The following is a 24,591-nucleotide window of genomic DNA, read 5'->3' on the forward strand; positions in this document are numbered from 1 at the left end:
CTTCAACATCAGTCCTTTCAATGAACTCTCAGGACTGATCTCCTTTAGGATGGACTGGTTGGATCTCCTTGCAGTCCAAGGGACTCTCAAGAGTCTTCTCCAGCACTACAGTTCAAAATCATCAGTTCTTTGGTGCTCAGCTTTCATTATAGTCCAACTCTCATATCCATACATGATTACTGGAAAAACCATAGCCTTGATTAGACGGACCTTTGCAAAGTAATGTCTCTACTTTCCTTTGAAGATCTTCCTTCTAATGCTTAAAAAAATGAAAAAACAAAAATTAATAACTAGGGCCTAAATAAACTTAAAAGCACTTTTATGGAAAAGGAAACCATTGACAAACTGAAAAGATAATCAAGTGAATGGGTGAGAATCTTTGCAAATACTGTGACCAATAAGGAGTTAATATTCAAAATATATAAACAGCTCATACATCTTAATATTTAAAAAAACCTGATTGAAAAATGGGCAGAACACCTGAGTATTTTCCCAGAGAAGAGATACAGATGACTATCAGGCACATGAAGAAATGCACAACATCACTAATTATTAGAGAAATGCAAATTAAAATAATAACAAATCAATCAAAATTTCTGAAGAAATAAAAATAAAGATTATTTAAAGAGTACTATAAAATGGAAAATTTCCTAGAGCTGAATAAATACACATGTTTGCAAAAATCAGATCCTCAGTGAGACTTGCAATTCTTCAGTCCTACTGTGGAAGTTGAAATATGTATGTCTTGAATCCTTTATTTCAAATTATCTATTTAAATCAAATATTTCACTCTATTAAGATATCTAGTTTCATTAACATTTATTGATTTCTCTGTGTAGATTTCCTATTGCAGAAATTAATTCACATCCACAGATGAAAAATAGCTGTATATTGCTAATTACATAGGGAGATAAGAATAGGTTTTAAAGAATAATTTATCCTTAAATAGCATTCAGTTCAGTTCAGTTGCTCAGTCGTGTCTGAGTCTTTGCGACCCCCATGAACTGCAGAATGCCAGGCCTCCCTGTCCATCACCAACTCCTGGAGTCCACCCAAACCTATGTCTATTGAGTCAGTGATGCCATCTAACCATTTCAGTCTCTGTTGTCCCCTTCTCCTCCTGCCCTCAATCTTTCCCAGCATCAGGGTCTTTTCAAATGAGTCAGCTCTTTGCATCAGGTGGCCAAAGTGTTGGAGTTTCAGCTTCAACATCAGTCCTTCCAATGAACACCCAGGACTGATCTCCTTTAGGATGGACTGGTTGGATCTCCTTGCAGTCCAAGGGACTCTCAAGAGTCTTCCCCAACACCACAGTTCAAAAGCATCAATTCTTCAGTGCTCAGCTTTCTTCACAGTCCAACTCTCACATCCATACATGACCACTGGAAAAACTGTAGCCTTGACTAGATGGACCTTTGTTGACCAAGTAATGTCTCTGCTTTTTAATATGCTGTCTAGGTTGGTCATAACTTTCCTTCCAAGGAGTAAATGTCTTTTAATTTCATGGCTGCAATCACCATCTGTAGTGATTTTGGAGCCCCCCAAAATAAAGTCAGCCCCTGTTTCCCCATCTATTTGCCATGAAGTGATGGAACTGGATGCTATGATCTTCGGTTTCTGAATGTTGAGCTTTAAGCCAACTTTTTCACTCTCCACTTTCACTTTCATCAAGAGGCTCTTCAGTTCTTCTTCACTTTCTGCCATAAGTGTGGTGTCATCTGCATATCTCAGGTTATTGATATTTCTCCCTGCAATCTTGATTCCAGCTTGTGCTTCCTCCAGCCCAGCATTTCTCATGATGTACTCTGCATATAAGTTAAATAAGTAGGGTGACAATATACAGCCTTGACGTACTCCTTTTCCTTTTTGGAACCAGTCTGTTGTTCCATGTCCAGTTCTAACTGTTGCTTCCTGACCTGCATACAGGTTTCTCAAGAGGCAGGTCAGGTGGTCTGGTATTCCCATCTCTTTCAGAATTTTCCACAGTTTATTGTGATCCACACAGTCAAAGGCTTTGGCATAGTCAATAAAGCAGAAATAGATGTTTTTCTGGAACTCTCTTGCTTTTTCGATGATCCAGCAATGTGAGGGGTCAAATGTATGTCCCTGAGTACAACACAGACTAGATCAGTGGATTCTCAAGTATCTTCTTCCATGTGTGATTCCTGGGAGGAGATGTCCCTGAAAGATCCCAGCTCCCTGTCCTGGTGGCAGGACAATGCTGGACTTTCTGTCCCTGTGGTCCTCTGATGTCACACTGAGCTAAGTAAATGCATACCTGGGACTTAGTCACAGCTGCTCTTAATTAATACACCGATTCTATTACATCAGTGGAATTTCCCTATTTATAGATAAGGAACAAGAGGCCTAAAAGAGTCATTTCCTGTCTGGAAGGAAATTTTCAAAAAATATGTGTAGCATCTTCCCACTAGCGATCTATTTTACACATGGTAGTGTATACATGTCAGTGCTACATTCACAATTTGCCTCACCATCTCCTACCCCAACTGCATCCACAAGTCCATTCTCTATGTCTGCATCTTCATTCTTTCCCTGCAGATAGGTTCATCAATTTCATTTCTTAAGATCCCATGTTTATGTGTTAATACACAATATTTGTTTTTGTCTTTGTGAGTTACTTAATTCTATATAACAAGATCTAAGCTCATCCACCTCACTACAATTGACTCAAATTTGTTCCTTTTTTGGCTGAGTAGTATTCCATTGTATACATGTGCCTATTTTGTTATCCATTCCTCTGTTGATGAACATTTCAATGTGTATGTGTCCAGTTGCTTATTCATGTCTGATTCTTTGTGACCCCAAAGACTGTAGCCATCAGACTCCTCTGACTATGGAATCTTTCAGGCAAGAATACTGGAGTGTGGTTGCCATTTCCTACTCCAGGGGATCTTCCCAACCAAGGAATTGAACCCACGTCTCTTATGTCTCCTGTATTGGCAGGTTAATTCTTTACCACTGTGCCACCTGGGAAGCACGTTGATGGACATTTAGGTTACTTATAAGTTCTGGCTATTGCAAACAATGCTGCAATGAACATTGGGATGCAAATGTCTTTTTGAAACATAGTTTTCTTCAGATAAATGAATGGGATTTATGAATGGGAATCCCATGAATGGGATTGCTGGGTCATACAATAGTTCTATTTTTAGCTTTTCAGGGGACCTTCACACAGTTCACATTGGCTATACAAATTTTCCCACCAATGGTATATCAAGGTTCCATTTTCTCCACACCCTCTCTATCATTTACTGTTTGTAGATTTTTTTTGATGATAGCCATTCCATCCAGTGTGAGGTGATATCTCATTGTAGCTTTGATTTGTATTTCTCTAATAATTAGTGATGTTGAGCATTTTTTCACATGCTTTTTGGCCATCTGTTTGTCTTCATTGCAGAAGACATGTCAGACATTGCATTGTCTATTTACGTCTTCTGACAATTTTTTGATTGGATTCTTTTTTAATTGAGCTGCATATGCTCTTTGTATATTTTGGAGATTAATCCCTTGTAAACTGCTTTGTGCATAAATATTTTCTCCCATTCTGAGCCTTGCTGTTTTGTTTTCTTTATGATTTCCTTTGATGTGCAGAAGTTTTAAAGTTTAATTAGATCCTATTTATTTTTGTTTTTATTTTCATTACTCTAGAAGATGAATCTAAAAAGATCTTATTGTGATTTATGTCAGAGAGTGTTCTGCCTATGGTTCCCTCTAAGATTTTTTATAGTATCTGGCCTTACATTTAAATATTTAATCTATCTATAGTTTGTTTTTGTGTATGGTGTTAGTTGGTGGTGGTTTAGTCGCTAAGTCATGTTTGACTCCTGTGATCCCATGGACTGTAGCCCACTAGGTTCCTCTATCTATGGGATTCTCCAGGCAAGAATACTGGAGCCGGTTGCCATTTCCTTCTCCAGGGGATCTTCTAGGCCCAGGGATTGAACACAGGTCTCCTGCATTGCAGGCAGATTTACCACTGAGCCATCTAGAAAGCCATATTTCCAGTATCTACCTTCAAAATAAGAATGCTTGGGGTGTCAAGGTAATGTTTCTAATTATACATGTGGATGTCCAATTTTCCCAGCACCACTTTTTGAAGGGACCACCTTTTCTCCATTGTATATTCTTGCTTCCTTTTTCATAGATTACTAGAAGCGCCTGGTTCAGGCTTTAAATCCCATTTCATTGATCTGTATTTCTGTTTTGTGATACCACCATACTCTTTTGATTACTGTAGCTTTGTAGTCTACTCTGAAATCAGAGAATCCAATTCCTCCAGCTACTTTTTTTCTTTTTTTTTCTCTTTTCTTTTGAAATAAAAAGAGTGTATAGGAATCCAAGATATTGCATCGCCACACTGATTGATAAACTCTAGTCATTTTCTAGTAGCATAGTATTATGGCATCTGTTTTACTTCTTCCTTTCCATATCTCTTTTTTTCCTTATTGAGCCTGGCTGAAGGCTTGTCAATTTTGGTTATCCTTTATGAAAATCAAGCTCTCGATTTTATTGATCTTTAGCATAGTATTATGGCATCTGTTTTACTTCTTCCTTTCCATATCTCTTTTTTTCCTTATTGAGCCTGGCTGAAGGCTTGTCAATTTTGGTTATCCTTTATGAAAATCAAGCTCTCGATTTTATTGATCTTTAGCATAGTATTATGGCATCTGTTTTACTTCTTCCTTTCCATATCTCTTTTTTTCCTTATTGAGCCTGGCTGAAGGCTTGTCAATTTTGGTTATCCTTTATGAAAATCAAGCTCTCGATTTTATTGATCTTTTCGATTTTTGGTCTGTATTTCATTTAGTTTCTACCACTATTTCCTTCTACTGACTCTGAGCTTTCTTTGTTCTACTTTTCCTAATTCTTTTGGATGGTAACTTAGGTGATTTATATGAGAATATCCTTATTCCTTGAGGTACACTTGTGTTGGTATTAAAATCACTCTTATAGGTTTTTGCTGTATCCCCCGTATTTTGGAAATTTGTGCTCTCATTTTCTTTTTTGGGGGGGGAATATTTCCTGATTTCCTCTTTGATTTCTTCGTTTTCTCATTAGGTTTTTAATTATATGCTTTTTAGTTGCCATAGGTTTGTATTTTTCTCATTTTGTTTCCTATAGTTGCTTTCTGGTTTCATACCACTGTGCTCCAAACATGCATGATGCAGCTTCTATACTTGTAAGTTTGAGAAGACTTGTTACCTGGGCTATCATGTGATCTACCCTGGAGTATACTCCACAAGAACTATAAAAAGTGTGGTTTTTAAAAAATTTAATGTTCTTTATGTATTTATTAAGTACAGCTCTTCTAATGTCATTTAAGACCACTGTTTCCTTAGTGATTTTTTTGGTCTAGATGATTAGTCCATTGATGAAGATGAGTTGTTAACATTTCCTGTTGTTCTTGTATTATTGCTAATGTTTCCCTTCATATAAGTGAATATTTACTTTATCCTTTAGTTTCTCTTATCTTAGGTATACAAAGCAAAAGTCACTCACTCTTTGCAACCCCATGGACTTTACAGTCCATGGAATTCTCCAAGCCAGAATACTGGAGTGGGTAACCTTTCCCTTCTCCAGGGATCTTCCCAGCCCAAGGATCAAACCCAGGTCTCATGCATTGCAGGCAGATTCTTCACCAGCTGAGCCACAAGGGAAGCTCTAGGTATATATATGTTAGCAAATATTTTTAGTATGTACTCTTCTTGTGTTGATTCCTTTCACATTATGTAATACACTTTGTCTTATGCAATAAAGACAAATTTTCTTTAAAGTCTATTTTTTCTGGTATGAATATTGCAACCCCCCTTTCTTATAAAGTTCACATGCATAAAATACCTTTCCATTCCCTTACATTCATTATTTGTGAAAATTTAGTCTGAAGTTAGTCTCTTATATGCAGTATATAGATATGTGTGCTAAGTTGCTCAGTCATATCTGACTCTTTGTGACCCCATGGACTATATGTAGCCTGCCAGGCTCCTCTGACAGTGGAATTTTTCAGGCAAGAATACTGGAGTGGGTTGCCACTTCCCCTTCTAGGTGATCTTCTCAACCTAGGGATTGACCTTGCATCTTCCACATTTCCTGTATTGGCAGGCAGTTTCTTTACTACTGCACCACCTGGGAACCCCACTCAGCTACCTTATGTCTCTTTATTGAATCATTTATTCCACTGGCACTTAAAGTAATTATTGATATGTATGTAGTTACTGAAATTTCATTACTCATTTTCCAGTTTTTATGGTTCTTCTAAAATCATTCAGGATAATAAATGTCATTTGAGAAAAATTATCTTTAATTAACCCATGTTGTACCACAAAATTAATCAAAATTTCCAAGTTTTTCTTCTCCAAGGCTGGGAAAAACTTTGTGAAAGTAGGAAAACGCACAAATAAAAATGGAAAACTGGGGAAATGGACAAAAGAAAATGAACAAAAAAATCAGCAGATAGAGGGGGAAACTTAAAATAGCGAGTATACAAATTGTCTAAAGTGTTCAAATCAAAGAAATGGAAATTTTAAGAAACTAATACAAACAGCAAGTTCAACACCCAGAATCTGATCAAACAATAGGGATTCCTTGTTTTAAGGTTTTGAGTCGTTCTTCAAGGATGATTCTTCAGATCCAGAACAATTTTCCTTTTTATGACTGCCATCTGAAAGAATCTTTTCAGAGCACTCTTTATGTCTTTATTTCTTAGACTGTAGATGAAGGGGTTCAGCATGGGTGTGACCACAGTGTACATCACTGAGGCTGTTGCACTTGAATGTGAGCTGTGGGTACCAGTAGAACTAAGGTACACTCCTAGGCTTGAACAATAATATAAGAAGACAACTGAGAGGTGCGATACACAGGTGGAAAATGCTTTATATTTCCCCTGAGGTGATGAGATTCTATGTATAGAGAATAGTATCTTAGAGTAAGAATAAAGAATACCAGCCAGGGGGCCACCACCCAACAGCACTGATGTAAAATACATAAAAACATCATTAAGAAAAGTGTCACAACAGGCAAGTAGTACAACCTGTTTGATTTCACAAAAAAAGTGGGGGATTTCTAAGTCTGTACAGAAGGACAGCTGTAAGACCAGTAAGCTTTCTAACAAGGAAAACAGGGCACTAATGATCCAGCACAGCAGCACCAGCAGTCCACAGAGTCGGGGGTTCATGATGGCCGTGTAGTGCAGGGGGTGGCAGATGGCCAGGAAGCGGTCATAGGCCATCACAGTCAAAAGAAAATCATCCAGTGCTGCAAACTGCATGTAAAAATACATCTGGGCAATGCACCCTCCATAGGATATAACTTTGCTCTGGATCTGTATATTTATTAGCATCTTTAGGATTGTCGTGGTAGTGAAACAGATGTCAACAAAGGACAAGTTGGAGATGAAGAAGTACATGGGAGTGTGAAGACGGGAGTCTGAAATGACAGCCAGGATGATGAGCAGATTTCCAAACAAAGTGATCAGATACATGGAGAGGAATATTCCAAATATGAATGGTTGCAGTTCTGGTTCCACTGATAAACCCTGAAGAAGAAATCCTGAATTTTGTGTATCATTTCCTGGTACCATGTGCTGGTGTTGATGACTAAGAATAAAAAATACATATATAATTTTGCACAAATAAGTATTATTATTTAAAATGCTACATTGTATATTTTAAACCATATATATATAAAGTAAATATATATAAAACATTTAATAGATGTTTTACAACATCTCTGACTAGGAATTCTGTTAGAGAGAGAGGAAATATACAGACTTGTTGGAAAGTCTGTACAGACTGAGTAGGAAATATACAGACTGAGTAGGAAAAGTTATCTAAAGTCCTCAGGTAGTCCTATATAGATGGTTATATGGAGAAAATTTTCAGACTTTCTCCCAAGGAATCATGCATTAAACAGTTGTAATGAGAAATATTTTATGCATTTGAGGAACATATGGTGAGTACTGGCCATTTTCTAGGCATAAGATTGTGAGAAACAAAAGCCAAATGATACAATGACAGTGAAAAAATGTCATGTGACATAGTGACATATGTGAAGATAGAAAAACCGGTATAAAAACAGTGGATGAGGGTGTTATTTATTACTGAGAATTCAGGAAGACCTAAAAATGATGAAGACAAAGTTATAAAGCTAATGCTAGTTATTAATATATATGCATCTAAAACAGAAGAACTGACATGTATAAGGCGGTTTTTGAGATCTAAATGGAGAAAGCTGACAGCAACACAAGAAGAGTAGTGGATTTTAACACCCTGCTTACATAGCGAATAGATCATTGAAACATAAAGTCAACAGGAAATAGTAGCCTTATATGAAACATTGGGTCGGAAGGACACATTCTTCTTAAGTGCAAATGGACCTTTCTCAAGAGTAGACCATGTACTGGGAAACAATACAAGTCTTAATAAATTTAGAAGATTAACATTATATCAAGCATTTTCTGATCACAATGGTATGAAACTATAAGACAACTATAAGAAAAAGTTGGACAAATCATAAATATATGCATGTCAAACAATGTGCTACTTAACGATTGGAATATTACAAATCAAAGGAGTCATAAAATTTATGTATACAAATAAAAATGAATATATGACATACTTACACCATTGTGATAAAACAAACTTAGTAATAAGAGAGAATTGTATAGTAATCCTTATCTACCACAAGAAACAAGAAAGATCTAAACAAACAATCTAACTTTATATCTAAAAGAACATAGAAAAGGAGCAAAGAGCCAAAAGTTAGTAAAAGAAAGAACATAAGAAAAATCAAAGCAGAAATAAATTCTTCCAAAAAATTAAAAGAGAGAAGACCATCCTTATGAATTTTGTGAGGCCAACCTTATCCTGATACCAAAACCAGACCATGACAACAAGGAAAACAAGCAAATTATAGCCCACTATTTCTGATAAATGTAGAACAAAAAGTCTCAACAAAATACTAGCAACTGAATAAAAAAATACCTTAAAAGGACTACACACCATTATTAAGTGGGATTTGTTCCTGGGATGCAAGGATGGTCTAACATCTGAAAAGTAGTCAACATGAAAATCCATAATAAACTAATGAAGAATAAATACCATATATAACAATATGGATGTTATAATGCAAACACAGAAGATCTTGCAGAACACCAGCTGAGAATGGGCATGAGTACCTGACCACCAGAAAAGAATACATAGTACCACCCAAAATTTGGTAGGACAAAGTAAATGGGAGAAAAAGAGGAGAGTGAGCAGAACTGCATCTGCACCTGGGGGCTGGGGGAACTGAACCAGGGGGTCAGATCCCCACATTGCGGCAATGGTTTGGGAAGGAGGAGAAACACTTGAGGCTGTTGGAGAGTGAAACAGCTGATCTGTGACAGTCTGCATGGAATGAGAATCACACAGACCATCCTTGTTGCAGCCATATTTACCTCAGACAGGGACGCAAGTCCCTTAGAAAGCACAGCTGTTGGAGCTGGAGTGTAGAGATCTGAGAGCAACCCCAGGGAGAGGTCTGCTATTGACTGCAGGATAGATGGCCCAGCGGGATGTAAGGAAGGAGATCACAGTGGGAAGTGCCTATGGAGGAAAATCCAGCAGCCATGAAGGCAAAGTGATACTGCTGAGTCATGTGTAGGGGGTGGAGCCATCACTGTAGCCTCTTTCTCCCCATAGGGCCAGGACCAGCAGCTGAACAATAGAGAAAGACCCCAGAGAGGCTGGCCCGTTAAGAGCCTGATGCACTGAGCAAAAGACAAGGCCCCAGGAGGAGGGGATTTTAAGTGCCTCATGCACCAAACAGCAGAGAAGGACCCCAGCCAGAGAAGGACGCTTTAAGTCCCTGAATGGGCCGAGCAACAGAGAAGGATCAGCCAAAGAGGCCCTCTGATTTCCAGCTGCCAGAGGCTAGAAAAATCCTCTGATAGGGCCATAACTCCTGTGGCTGAGGGAGTTGGTATCCCTGCACACTTAGTGCTGCCAGGGTCCCTGTGATCCAAGCAGCTGCAACACCTCCACTCTTGGGGCAGAGCTGCCAAAGGCTAGGGGGGAAAAAAAAAACAACAACACCCTAATAGTGCCATATCTCCTTGCCAATGTGCCTTGACAAAGCCACCGGTGCCTTTACTCACCTGGCATTGATAGGGTCTCCGTGATACAAACAACCATCCCTCTATGCTTGATCTCTACTGGGACAGAAATTCCAGAGGCTAGAAAAACCCTAAGAGCACTGTAATTCCTGCTGCCCTAGCTGCTGGCTCCTCTGAGTACTTGGTGCTGCCAGGGCTTCGGCAATCCCAGCAGCTGTGCCACCTCCACGCCTGGTCCTCTCAGGGGCAGACCCAGGTCCAGCAGGGCAGCCTCAGAAGCAAACTCTGTGGAAAACTCACATGCAGAGGTGAAGATAAAATGACAAATGAAACCCAGGGGCAGTGTGGCTGAGCAAGATGACCCAAAATCTTCCCACCAGCTGTATAAGCTGCAGATTCAATTGACACAATCAACTAAGCAGACTGTGTCTATGGAATACATAAAAGGACAATGACAGTTTCCACAAAAGAAAATGCACTAGCTCTGGCAGCTGTGAACATTGTAGGCAAGAACACACAGGCGTAAAACCAGATTAGAGTCTGAGCTGCCCCCACACTGGTCCAGAGACCAGCCCAGTATTGGAGGGCAATTGAGGGAGATGAGGTGGACTGTGATTCTCAGCAAGGGAAAGGATGGTGACAACTGCTGCTGCTGCTAAGTCACTTCAGTTGTGTCCGACTCTGTGCAACCCCATAGACGGCAGTCCACCAGGCTCCCCCGTTCCTGGTATTCTCCAGGCAAGAACACTGAGATTCAAGAAAAACATCTATTATTATATTTTGACTTGTTCTGTAGTTGCTACTGGTGTTTTCTTTTTTTTTTTTCATTTTTTTCTGTTGCTGTAGTTGTTTATTTTATTAGTACTATTAAAGCTATTTAAGCTTTTGAGAATTTTTTTAATCACACTTTTTATTTCTTTTGTATACTTCTGCCTCTATCTGGGCCTTTTGCAGTTCTATGGGGTTTTTATTTTTAAATTTTTAAATATTTAAAATTTATGATGATTATTCTATATTTATTCTTTTGTGTGCTTTTATTATTGTTCTTTTCCCACTGTAGTTATTCCTTAATATATATACATTTTCTTTATCTACCTCTATTTAACTTTGCTTTTCTAGTCTTTCTTTTTTTCCTTTTCTTTCTTTTTGACACGATGTTGGTTAGTTTTTGTTTTCATTGCTTTATTCCCCAGTTGGCACCTGCTTTGGTTTTGTTTTCCAGTTTGTCCTTTAGTTAGTTTTGTTTTTAACTGGTTGATATCAATTTTGGTTTCCTTTGTTTGCCAAGTCAATCTGTTGTACTTATTATTTTTTGAACTGTCTGGTTTTGTTTATGTGTGTAAATGTGTGTGTATATTCCATTATTTTTGTTATTATTTGCCTGAGTTAGTATTTGCCATTTGTCCGGGGGTTCTTTTGTTTCTTGTTTTTGTTTTGGTGTGTTTGTTTTAATTCCCTTTAATGCCATAAAAACCCACCTGTTGAATCCCCATTCCATGGCCAGAAATCAGGCCCTGAGTTTTTGGAGTGAGAGGACTGACTCCAAGACCCTAGACTGCCAGAGAACTCCTAATCCCAGGGAGTATTAATTAGTGAGAATTCCCACAAAGGCCTCCACCTGTATACAAGAACCAGCATTACCCAACTGCCACCAGGACTCTCTGCAGGGTGCCTCACCCAAACAACAAACAAAATAAAAACACAAACCCAATCATCAGCAGACAGGACGACCACCCCACACAGCCCTGCCCCTCAGACGGGGAAAACAAAACAAAGCACAACAACAACTCACCTCCTCCCACCAGAACACAAGCACAAGTCACACCCAACACAAAGCCTACACAAACCAAGGGACCAACCTTATCCACCAAGGGCAGAAATCAAAAGGAAGAAGGAGTTCAGCCTTAAAGCCTGGGATAGAAGTGAAGTGAAGTGAAGTGAAGTCGCTCAGTTGTGTCCGACTCTTTGCGACCCGATGGACTGTAGCCCACCAGGCTCCTTGGTCCATGGGATTTTCAAGGCATGAATACTGGAGTGGGTTGTCATTTCTTTCTCCAGGGGATCTTCCTGACCCAGGGATTGAATCCAGGTCTCCCACATTGTAGGCAGACGCTTTACCATCTGAGCTACCAGGGAAGCCCAAAATAAGGAAACCTCAAACACAATTTTTTTTTGAAAAGGAAAAAAAAAAAAAAAAAAGGGCAGAAAAATATAGTGCAAATGAAGGAAAAAGCTAGAAACCCACAAGACCAAATAAACAAAGAGGAAATAGGGAAGCTACCTGAAAAATAATTCAGAGTAATGATAGTAAGGATGATCCAAAACCTTTAAAATAGAATGGAGAAAATGCGAGGATCAATTAACACATTTAACAAAGACCTAGAAGTAATAAACAGACAGAAAACACATTTACTGAAATTGAAAATACTCTGGAAAAGATCAATAGCAGAATATCTGAGGCAGAAGAACAGATAAGTGAGCTGGAAGATATAGAATGGTGGAAATAACTGCCAAAGAGCAGAATGAAGGAAAACGAATGAAGAGAACTGTGGATAGTCTCAGGGACCTCTGGGACAATATTAAATGCACCAACATTTGAATTACAGGAGTTCAGAAGAAGAAGAGAAAAAGAAAGGGTCTGAGAAAATTTTTGAAGTGACTATAGTCAAAAATATCCCAAATATGGAAAGGAAATAGTCAATCAAGTCCAAGAAGCATAGAAAATCCCATACAAGATAAACCCAAGGAGGAAAATTGCCAAGACACATACTAATCAAACTAACAAAGACTAAACACAAAGAAAGAATATTAAAGCAGCAAGGGAAAAGCAACAAGTAATATACAAGGGAAACCCTGTATGATTAATGGCTTATCTTTCAGCAGAAATTCTGCTGGCTGGCCAAAAGAGAATGAAAAAATATACTTAAAGTACAGAAAGGGAAAAATCTACAACCAAGATTACTGTACCTGGCAAGGATCTCATTCATAATTGATGAAGAAATCAAAAACTTTACAGACAAGAAAAAGTTAAGAGAATTTAGTACCACCAAACCAGCTTTACAACAAATGTAAAAGGGACTTATATAGACAGGATTCACAAGAGAAGGAAAGACCTACAAAGATAAACCCCAAACAATTAAGAAAATGACAATAAAAACATTACTTTAAATGTAAATGAATTAAATGTCCCAACCAAAAGACAAAGACTGGCTGAACGGATACAAACACAAGAACATATGACATATACTGTCTACAACAGACCCACTTCAGACCCAGAGACACATACAGACTGAATGTGAGAGGATGAAAGAAGATATTCCATGCAAATGGAAATCAAAAGAAAGCTGGAATAGCAATCTTCATATCAGACAAAACAGACCTTAAAGTAAATAATATTACAAGAGATAAGGAAGGACACTGCATAATGATCAAGCTATCAGTCCAAGAGGAAGACATAGCAATTATAAATATTTATGCACCCAACATAGGAGCACCTCAATATATAAGACTAACACTAACAGACATAAAAGGAGAAATTGAAAGTAACACAATAATAGTAGTGGATTTTAACACCTCACTTACATCAATGAATAGATCATCAAAACAGAAAATAAGGAAACACAAGCCTTAAATGGCACATTAGACCAGATGAATCTAATTGATATCGTCTGGACATATCACCCAAATGCAGAAGAATACACTTTCTTTTCAAGTGCACATGGAACATTCTCCAGGATAGACCACATCTTGGGTCATAAATCAAACCTCAGTAAATTTAAGAAAACTGAAATTGTATCAAACATCTTTTTTGACCACAACACTATAAGACTAGGTATCAATTATAGAGGAAAAAACTGTAAGAAACACAAACACATGGAGGTTAAACAATATGTTTCTAAATAATGAACAGGTAACTAAAAAATCAAAAGGGAAAAAAATCCTAGAAACAAAATAACAATGAAAACACAACTCAAATCCTATGGGATGCAGCTAAGTCAGTTCTAAGAGGGAAGTTTATAGCAATACAATCCTGTTTCAAGAAACAAGAAATGCATATATATGGAATTTAGAAAGATGGTAGCGATAACCCTGTATGCAAGACAGCAAAATAGGCACAGATGTATAGAACAGTCTTTTGGACTCTGTGGGAGAGGGAGAGGGTGGGATGATTTGGGAGAATGGCATTGAAACATGTATAATATCATATAAGAAACTAATCGCCAGTCCAGGTTTGATGCAGGACACAGGATGCTTGGGACTGGAGCACTGGGATGACCCAGAGGGATGGTATGGGGAGGGAGGTGGGAGGGGGGTTCAGGATGGGGAACACGTGTACACCCGTGGTGGATTCATGTTGATGTATGGCAAAACCAATACAATATTGTAAAGTAATTAGCCTCCAATTAAAATAAATAAATTTAAATTAAAAAAAAGAAACAAGAAAAACATTGAATGGATAACCTAACTTTACATCTAAACCAGCTAGAAAAAGAGGAACAAAAAAATCCCAAAGTTAACAGATGTAAAGAAATCATAAAGATTAGAGGAGAAATAAAAGAAAAAGAAATGAAGGAAACAATAGTAACAATGAATAAAACTAAAAGCTGGTTCTTTGAGAAGATAAAGAAACTTGACAAAACTTTAGCCAGACTCATCAAGAAAAAAAGAGAAGAATCAAATCAATAAAATTAGAAATAAAAAAGCTGAGGCTACAACAGACAACACAGAAATACAAAGAAAAGACTATCATAAAAGACTATTATGAACAACTATATGCCAATAAATTGAACAACCTGGAAGAAATGGACAGATTTTTAGAAAAGTTTAATCTTCCAAGACTGAACCAGGAAGAAATAGAAATTGTGAACAAGCCAATTGCAAGCAGTGAAATAAAAACTGTGATGAAAAAAATCTCTCCCCAAAAAACAAAAGCCCAGGGCCAGATGGCTTCACAGAGGAATTCTATCAAACATTTAGAGAAGAGCTAATGCCTGTCCTTGTAAAACTCTTTTAAGAAATTGCAGAGAAAGGAACACTTCCAAACTCATTATATGAGGCCACCACACTGTAATACCAAAACTGACAAAGATAACACAGAAAAAGAAAATTACGGGCCAATATCACTGATGAACATAGATGCAAAAATTCTCGACAAATTTCTAGCAAATAGAATTCAACAAGACATTAAGATCATACACCATGATCAAGTCTGATTTATCCCAAGGATTCAATGATTTTTCAATATATGCAAATCAATGTGATACACCATACGAAAAAATTGAAAGATAAAAAGCCATATGATAATCTCAATAGGTGTAGAAAAAGCTGTCTGTAAAATTCAGCACTCAGTTCAGTTCCGTTCAGTCTCTCAGTCGTGTCCGACTCTTAGCGACCCCATGAAACGCAGCATGTCAGGCCTCCCTGTCCATTACCAACTCCCAGAGTCCACCCAAACCCATGTCCATCGAGTCGGTGATGCCATCCAACCACCTCATCCTCTGTCGTCCCCTTCTCCTCCTGCCCTCAGTCTTTCCCAGCATCAGGGTCTTTTCAAATGAGTCAGCTCTTCGTATCAGGTGGCCAAAGTATTGGGGTTTCAGCTTCAACATCAGTCCTTCCAATGAACATCCAGTACTGATCTCCTTTAGGATGGACTGGTTGTATCTCCTGGCAGTCCAAGGGACTCTCAACAGTCTTCCCCAACACCACAGTTCAAAAGCATCAATTCTTCAGCGCTCAGCTTTCTTTATAGTCCAACTCTCACATCCATACGTGACCACAGGAAAAACCATAGCCTTGACTAGCCAGACCTTTGTTGACAAAGTAATGTCTCTGCTTTTTAATATGCTGTCTAGGTTGGTCATAACTTTTCTTCCAAGGAGTAAGCGTCTTTTAATTTCATGGCTGCAGTCACCATCTGCAGTGATTTTGGAGCCCAAAAAAATAAAGTCTGACACTGTTTCCACTGTTTCCCTATCTATTTGCCATGAAGTGATGGACCAGATGCCATGATCTTCGTTTTCTGAATGTTGAGCTTTAAGCCAACTTTTTCACTCTCCTCTTTCACTTTCATCAAGAGGCTCTTTAGTTCTTCTTCACTTTCTGCCATAAGGGTGGTGTCATCTGTGTATCTGAGGTTATTGATATTTCTCCCAGCAATCTTCATTGCAGCTTGTGCTTCTTTCAGCCCAGTGTTTCTCATGATGTACTCTGCATATCAGTTAAATAAGCAGGGTGATAATATACAGCCTTGATGTACTCCTTTTCCTATTTGGAACCAGTCTGTTGTTTCATGTCCATTTCTAACTGTTGCTTCCTGATCTGTGTACAGGTTTCTCAAGAGGCAGGTCAGGTTGTCTGGTATTTCCATCTCTTTCAGAATTTTCCACAGTTTATTGTGATGCACACAGTCAAAGGCTTTGGCATAGTCAATAAAGTAGAAATAGATGTTTTTCTGGAACTCTCTTGCTTTTTCCATGATCCAGTGGATGTTGGCAATTTGATCTTTGGTTCCTCTGCCTTTTCTAAAACCAGCTTGAACATCTGGAAGTTCACGGTTCACGTATTGCTGAAGCCTGGCTTGGAGAATTTTGAGCATTACTTACTAGCATGTGAGATGAATGCAATTGTGTGGTAGTTTATGATAAAAAAAAAAACTCTTTAAAAATGGGCATAGAAGGAACCTACCTCGACAAAATAAAAAGGCCATATAGGACAAATCCACAGAACATTATTCTCAATGGTGAAAAACTAAAAGCATTTCCTCTAAGATCAGGAACAAGACAAGAGTGCCCACTCTCACCACTATTATTCAACATAGCTTTGGAAATCTTGGCAAGGTAGTCAGAGAAGAAAAAGGAATAAAAGGAATTCAGAATGGAAAAGAAGTAGAACTCTCACTGTTTGCAGATGACATGATACTATACATAGAAAACCCTAAATATACTATCAGAAAATTACTAGAGCTAATCAGTGAATTTAGCAAATTTGGAGAATACAAATCAACACACAGAAATCACTTGCATTCCTGTACACTAACAATGAAAAATGAGAAAGAAATTAAGGAATCAATCTCATTCACCATTGCAATAAAAAGAATAAAATATCTAGGAATAAACCTAAGGAGACAAAAAAGCTTTTTACAGAAAACTATAACACACTGATGAAAGAAATCAAAGAAGACATCAGCAAATGGAGAGATATGCCATATTCCTAGGTTGGAAGAATCTATATTGTGAAATGACTACCAAATGCAATCTACAGATTCAGTGTGGTCCCTATCAAATTACCAATGGCATTTTTCACAGAACTAGAGCAAAAAGTCTCACAATACATATGAAAATACAAAAGACCCAGAATAGCCATAGCAATCTTGAGAAAGAAGAGTGGAGCTTGAAGAATCAACCATCCAGATTTCAGACTATGTTACAAAGTTACAGTCATCAAGACAGTATGGTGCTGCGCAAAAACAAAGATATAGACCAATGGAACAAGATAGAAATTCCAGAGATAAACCTCCACACCTGTGGGTACCTTATATTTGACAAAGGAGGAAGGAACATACAATGGGACAAAGATAATCTCTTTGATAAGTGCTGCTGGGATAACTGGACAGTTGCATGTAAAAGAATGAAATTAGAACACTTCTTAGTACCACACACAAATGTAAACTAAAAAGGGATTAAAGACCTAAATATATAACCAGAAACTATAAAATTCTTAAAAGAAAACATAGGCAGAACACTCAATGACATAAATCAAAGCAAGATCCTCTATGACCCACCTCCTAAAGTAATGGAAATAAAAACAAAAATAAACAAGTGGGACCTAACTAAACTTAAAAGCTTTGCACAGCAAAGAAAATTATAAACAAGGTGAAAAGACAACCCCCAGAGTTAGAGAAAATAATAGCAAATGAAACAATTGACAAAGGATTAATTTTCAAAATATACAAGCAGCTCATACAAATCAATACCAGAAAAACAAACAATCCAATTAAAATTGGGAAAAGGACCTAAACAGACATTTCTCCAAAGAAGACATACAGATGGCTAATAAACATATGAAAAGATGCTCAATATCAGGCTATTTATTAGATAAATGAAAGTCAAAACAACAAGATATCACCTCACACCTGTTTGGAATGGCCATCCTCAAAAAATCTACAAACAATAAATGCTGGAGAGGGTGTGGAGAAAAGGGAGCCCTTTTGTACAGTTGGTGGGAATGTAAATTGATGCAGCCAATATGGACGATTCCTTTAAAAACTTGGAATGTAACTACCCTATGGCCCAGCAATCCCTGAGGCATATACCCTGAGGAAACCAAAATTGAGAAAAAAATGCCTATACCCCCATGTTCATTGCAGCACTATTAACAATAGCTAGGGCATAGAAGCAACCTAGATGTCCACCGACAGATGAATGCATAAAGAAGCTGTGGTACATGTACACAATGGAATGTCACTCAGCCATAAAAAGAAATGTATTTGAGTCAGTTCTAATGAGGTGAATGAACCTAGAGCCTATTATACAGAGTGAAGTAAGTCAGAAAGAGAAAGCAAGTATATACTAATGCATATATATGGAATCGGTAATGGTACTGATGAAATTATTTGTAGGGGGGACAATAGAGACACAGGTATAAAGAACAGTTTTATGGACATGATGGGGAAGGAAAGATAGGGTTGGACATATGAAGAGATTAACACAGAAACATACATTACCATACATAAAATAGATAACCAATGAGAATTTGCTGCATGACACAGGGAACTCAAACTGGGGCTCTGTAATAACCTGGATGGGTGGGATGGGTAGAGAGGAGGGAGGTTCAAAAGGAGGGGACATAGATATACCTAGGGCTGGTTCATGTTGACGCTTGGCAGAAACCAACACAATGCTATGAAGCAATTATCCTTCAATTTAAAATAAATAAATAAGACAGGAAAAAAGAATGTGGCATGTATCTACAATGGAATACTGCATGGCTAAAATAAAAGAAGAAATCTTAACATTTTTGACAAATGTCCATGTGGACTTGGAGGTTATGATGGAAGGAAATAAGTCAGATGCAAAAAGACAAACACCCTATGATTTTAGTCATGTGTGGTATATAAGAAAGAAAAAAACATTAAATAAATAAACAAACCAAATTCACATAAAAAGAAACAGATATAGAGAAATAGACTAGTTACAAGAGGAGAGAGGAGAGGGGATATAAATTTGATAAACAGGGACAGCTATGTGGTTATGGTTGGCAACTAACATTTTGGTGGTAAATATGCTGTATAACTCAAAATAAAATATTGTACATGAATATTTCATAATGTGATAAAACAATATCATTTCAATTTAAAAATTACGTAGAAATAGCAAGCAATACCAACTGATTGAAGATTGAAGGCAGGAGGAGAAGGGGACAACAGAGGATGAGATGGATGGATGGCATCATTGACTCGATGGACATGAGTTTGAGTAAGCTTCAGGAGTTGGTGATGGACAGGGAAGCCTGGTGTGCTGCAGTCCACGGGGTTGCAAAGAGTCAGGCATGACTGAGCGACTGAACTGAACTGAACTGACGAAATGATAATTCTCTCAAGGACATGCCCATTTTATGACTAGTATTTAAGGAAACATAAAAAAAAATTAAATGGAGAGTAAGAGGAGAGATCTATACATCAGGGATAAAATAATCTAGAATACTAAGGTAATTTTGCGAGATTATGATGAGATAGACTCTTTTCTGGTTCTGGCAGCATTGCAAACTCAGTTTGGAACTATTACCAAACCGTATGCCCTTAATGCCCAAAATACCTAATAAAAGAAGGGGAATAAAACCTCACAGCTTATTATCTAGAGAAACAAATAATATTTTAGAATGTTATGACATTTTACTGATTAAACTTTCCATTAAATAAATGCTATTAGAAAATAAACTCTCAATTCACAACAGAAAATATATAAAATATAACATCCAGTGAACATTTTTAAAGACGAAAACGTGAAAGATGTTAAAATGGTATTATGTGCAAAATTTTGGGCATCAGAAAACTGAATTTTGAATTTTGAATCTACCACATACTAGTTGCTTGTCCATAGAGAGCCAACTGAACCATTGTAAGTGCTAATATTCTCTTTTATTTATTCATTTTTAAGGCTATAGAAATCAGTATTCCCAAGTGGTCTCCCATCATCCAAGTACTAACCAGTCCTGACCCCGCTTAGCTTCTGAGATCAGAGGAGATCAGGTGCATTTTGGATGGTATTGCTGTAGACTGCTGCTGCTGCTGCTAAGTTACTTCAGTTGTGTCTGACTCTGTGCGACCCCATAGATGGCAGCCCACCAGGCTCCCTTGTCCCTGGGATTCTCCAGGCAAGAACACTGGAGTGGGTCACCATTTCCTTCTCCAATGCATGAAAGTGAAAAGGGAAAGTGAAGTCTCTCAGTCGAGTCCGACTCTTCACGACCCCATGGACTGCAGCCCACCAGGCTCCTCCATCCATGGGATTTTCCAGGCAAGAGTACTGGAGTGGGGTGCCATTTCCTTCTCCATTGCTGTAGACTAATTTCCTTTAAATAGTAAACAGAGTAGTATCCATTGTCTGGAGGTGCTTGACAGATTTATTCAATGTATGTAAAAATCTCAGAAAAGTTCCTTTCTGGTATTAAACGAAAGGTTATCACTGTTGCTGAGATGTGCCTGATTTTTTTCTTCTACCCTTCAAATGTCACCACTGCTTCCCCTCTACTAAATAGTGAAATAATTGTAAAGCTTGTTAGCATAACACTTTTTCATATTAAGCACAATTTTTTTCCCATATGAATAATAAACATGTGAGACAACCATGAATTCTTTGTCTTGGGAACTGATGTTGCAAACTAATATCCATCTGTCTTAGTCTGAGTTTTTCTAATAAACATACAAATATGACTCAAATTCATCCTATCTTTAACATTTAAAAAATTCCTTCGGTTCACTGCACAGGTCTCCAAACTTAATACTCTAGTTTACCACTCCCCTTAACTGTAAATTTCCTGAGATATGTTTTAATTTTACTGGAACCAGTTTATGCTTCCGTTCCTTTTTCATTCTCATTAACTAAACTTCATTCCCTACCAATTAGTTATAATAGTGATCCTTGTGCTGTGCTGTACTGGGCTTAGCTGCTCAGTCATGTTTGACTCTTTGTGACCCTATGGAGTGCAGCCCACCAGGCTCCTCTGTCCAGGGGGCTTCTCCAGGCAAGAATAGTGGAGTGGGTAGCCATGCCCTCCTCCAGGGGATCTTCCTGACCCAGGGATTGAACCCAGGTCTCCCACACTGCAGGCGGATTCTTTACCATCTGAGCCACCAAGGAAACCCTGTGATCCTTGTATTCACAGAAATGACAACCCACTCCAGTATTCTTGCCTAGAGAATCCCATGGATGGAGGAGCCTGGTGGGCTACAGTCCCCAGGGTTGCAAAGAGTTGGACATGACTGAGTGACTTCCCTTTCACTAGTGATCCTTGTATTTCTGAGTTCAAAAGACATGTTTCTTTTTGGCATATTAAATACATTAACTGTAGATTAATTAGCCTACCTAGCAAAAAACAGTCTCTAATCTCATGGCTAGGGTTGTTTGGTTCTCAGGTGACCTTAGGTTAAAGTTTTTAAGTTCGTTTCTCTCTGCACCTTTCTTCACATATCTACTGAGTTCTCAGATATACCTGGATACTGCCTCTAACAGGAGAATCTCTGTGTGGACGTCTGAAATTCTCTCTGGGTGTTTGATGATGGAGACTGAAGTTCTGTTCCCAAACAGGCCAGTAGGAAGGAGTAAAATATTGGTTTGTGAGCCACAAAAAGGACTCCAAATGCAGCAACCGCCTTTGCAGTACCGGGAGCAGGGATTCACACAATGTGGGGCTGTAGTGGAAGCAGTTATAGCTCCCTAGGCTGCTCATTAGGCACTGTTGGCATTGTTATTCCCACCTCTGAGCACACAAATTCCCTGTGGGAACACTGGTCTGAACACAAAGAAAATGATTCCTGTTGATTCTCTCTTCCCAGGAGAGCAGATTAGAAGTCAGGTGAATCCAGTCTTTATTCTTCCTTCTCCATGCCTTCTCTTGCCTTCCACAGGTCTCACCTCCTTACATCTTATCCAAATCTTGAGTTAATGTTTCTTCCAAATCTGACACTGATTACCCGTATTTACTAGGTCCCATGGACTTCCAAAATACTGACTTGTGACAGGAATATCTCCCAATATCTCTAGAAAATTAGTATTCCTCTCCTCAACAAGAAACCCATGCATACATAAATTAACCAAATGCAAAACAGCCAGTTGGTTTAAACAACACAGCAAAAACTCTTATCTTTTTAATAAATGGAAAAATTGGGAATAAAAACACTATGATCTCACTATATAAAAGGAAAGTACTCCTATATACAATTTACAATGGAGAAAGTATGTATCTGACAAATCCATAAATACGTTCAGTTTCACAGATAACAAAATAATTGGAAAGTAGACATTGTTACCTTGAATCTTTTCATATACCACATAATTTCCTTTCATGTGAACACCTACACTGAGATGTGTATCTTGAGAGGTGTGTCTCAAGAAATGCTGTTGCAAGAGTATATTTTCAAGCATTCTTTGGTCTGGGTTTTCCTTATTAACGTGTAAGTATGCACCAGTCATATATATATCACCTTAAAACTGAAAAATCTTATCACTTCACTGTGTATCTCTCCTTAGCTAATAAGGATATTTCTTTATTCCAGTTAATTGCAAAGGTCCTGAACTTATGTTCTACTTTTACTGGAATCACTTCAACCCTCCCACTATCTCTTCTAATCTAGCTTCCATTTAATTTTCAACACTGACTCTGCAATGCTGAGTAAAATATTGAGTTCTCTTTGGACATCATAAATAAATACATCAATTAATATGTGAAGCAAGCAAGCAAACAACCACAGTAATTCTCAGTAATTCTCAGTTTAATCAGGAATGACTCTCAAGTGACCTCAGGTAAATATTCTTGGATTTCATTCAGCCCTACTCCTACAGTGTCCATGGGTTCTCAGACCCAACTGGTTTTGATGGGTCTCCACACAATCTCCAGGAGAAAACACAAATTCCTCCCTGAATAGTTGATAGTGGAGATTGAAATCTTTCCCCGGAAAGAAGGAAGGAGTTTTGACTCAACTGGTCCTTGAGTCAGGCTTAGAACCCCAAAAGAAACAACAGTGTCTCATCCAGTCCAATCTCAGCAGAGGAGAATTTATCTCCTTATATCTGTCTATTTGACAATTTCTCTCTTACTCCAACTTACAAGTACATGCTTTCCTTGAGTGACAGTGTATGGATGGCAAGGAAATTTTCCTTATTGATTTTCTGTTCCCAAGAGACCAGTTCAGATGTAAAGTCAATTCCGTTTTTGTTACTCCTTCTCTATGAACTCTCCATTCATTTATAGGTCTAACTCCCAGTATCCATCACATCTCCATCATCCATTTTCTTTGGATATATACCCAGAAGCATTATGCAGGATCATATAGCAGTGCTATTTTTTAATGTTTTGTGGAACATCATACTCATTCACATAGTGACTGTACTAATTTTGCTTCCCATCAGTAGTGCACAAGGCTTCACTTTTCTCCACATCATCACCAACAATATTTATCTCCTCTTTTTTATAAGAGCCATTTGAAAAGATGTAAAGTGATATCTCATAGTGATTTTGATTTGTATTTATCTAACAGTCAGCAAAGTTGAGATCTTTTCATGTTCCTATTGTCACATGTATGTCATTTTTTGGAATATGTCTATTCAGATCTTCTTTTTTAATTGGATTGCATTTTTCTATTGAGTTGCAGTATTTCCTGATATATTTTGAATATTAATTCATTATCAGATATAAGGTTTAAAAATCTTTTCTTCTATTGTCAGTTGACTCCTCATTTAGTTGTTTCTTTTGCTGTGCATAATGCAGCTGATTTTGTAGGTTAACTTTGTGTCCAAATTTTAATTTGTTTACTATTTCTAGCAGTTCTTTTTGGTGGAGTATTTAGGTATTTATATATAAGATGATATCATCTTCAATCAGAGACAATTTTATTCCTTCCTTTTGGTTTCAGATAGTTTTTAATTCTTTTTCTTGTCCGGTTGAGCTACCTAGGACTTGTACTATGCTGAAGTGGAGTGGTGGGAGTACTAACCTTGTTTTTTTCTTCATCTTAGAGAGAGAATTTTGAACCTTTTGCTGTTGAGTATGATGTTAAGTATGACTTATCGTATATGGTCTTTGTTATTTTGAGGTATAATCCGTCTATATAAAATTTATTGAGAATTTATATCATGACAGGAAGCTAAATTTGCCAGAAGTTTTTTTTTTTCCTGCATACATTAAGCTTATCATGTTTGTTTTATCTTATCTTTTATTTTGTCTCTGAGTTGTTTCAATGTGGTGTATCTTGTTTTGATAAT

General features: G+C 37.7%; 1 protein-coding gene across 1 annotated transcript; it reads right to left on the reverse strand.

The window, feature by feature from the left end:
- Positions 1-6,569: 6,569 nt before the first annotated feature.
- Positions 6,570-7,621, reverse strand: OR7A128 (olfactory receptor family 7 subfamily A member 128; the record flags this gene model as incomplete). Its single annotated transcript, XM_002689039.2, has 1 exon — positions 6,570-7,621. A coding segment is annotated over one exon (993 nt), but the record flags the coding sequence as incomplete, so codon positions are not given.
- Positions 7,622-24,591: the final 16,970 nt, after the last annotated feature.

This window comes from Bos taurus, chromosome 7 (genome assembly GCF_002263795.3).
Source record: "Bos taurus isolate L1 Dominette 01449 registration number 42190680 breed Hereford chromosome 7, ARS-UCD2.0, whole genome shotgun sequence".
In the NCBI taxonomy this organism is placed as follows: domain Eukaryota; kingdom Metazoa; phylum Chordata; class Mammalia; order Artiodactyla; family Bovidae; genus Bos; species Bos taurus.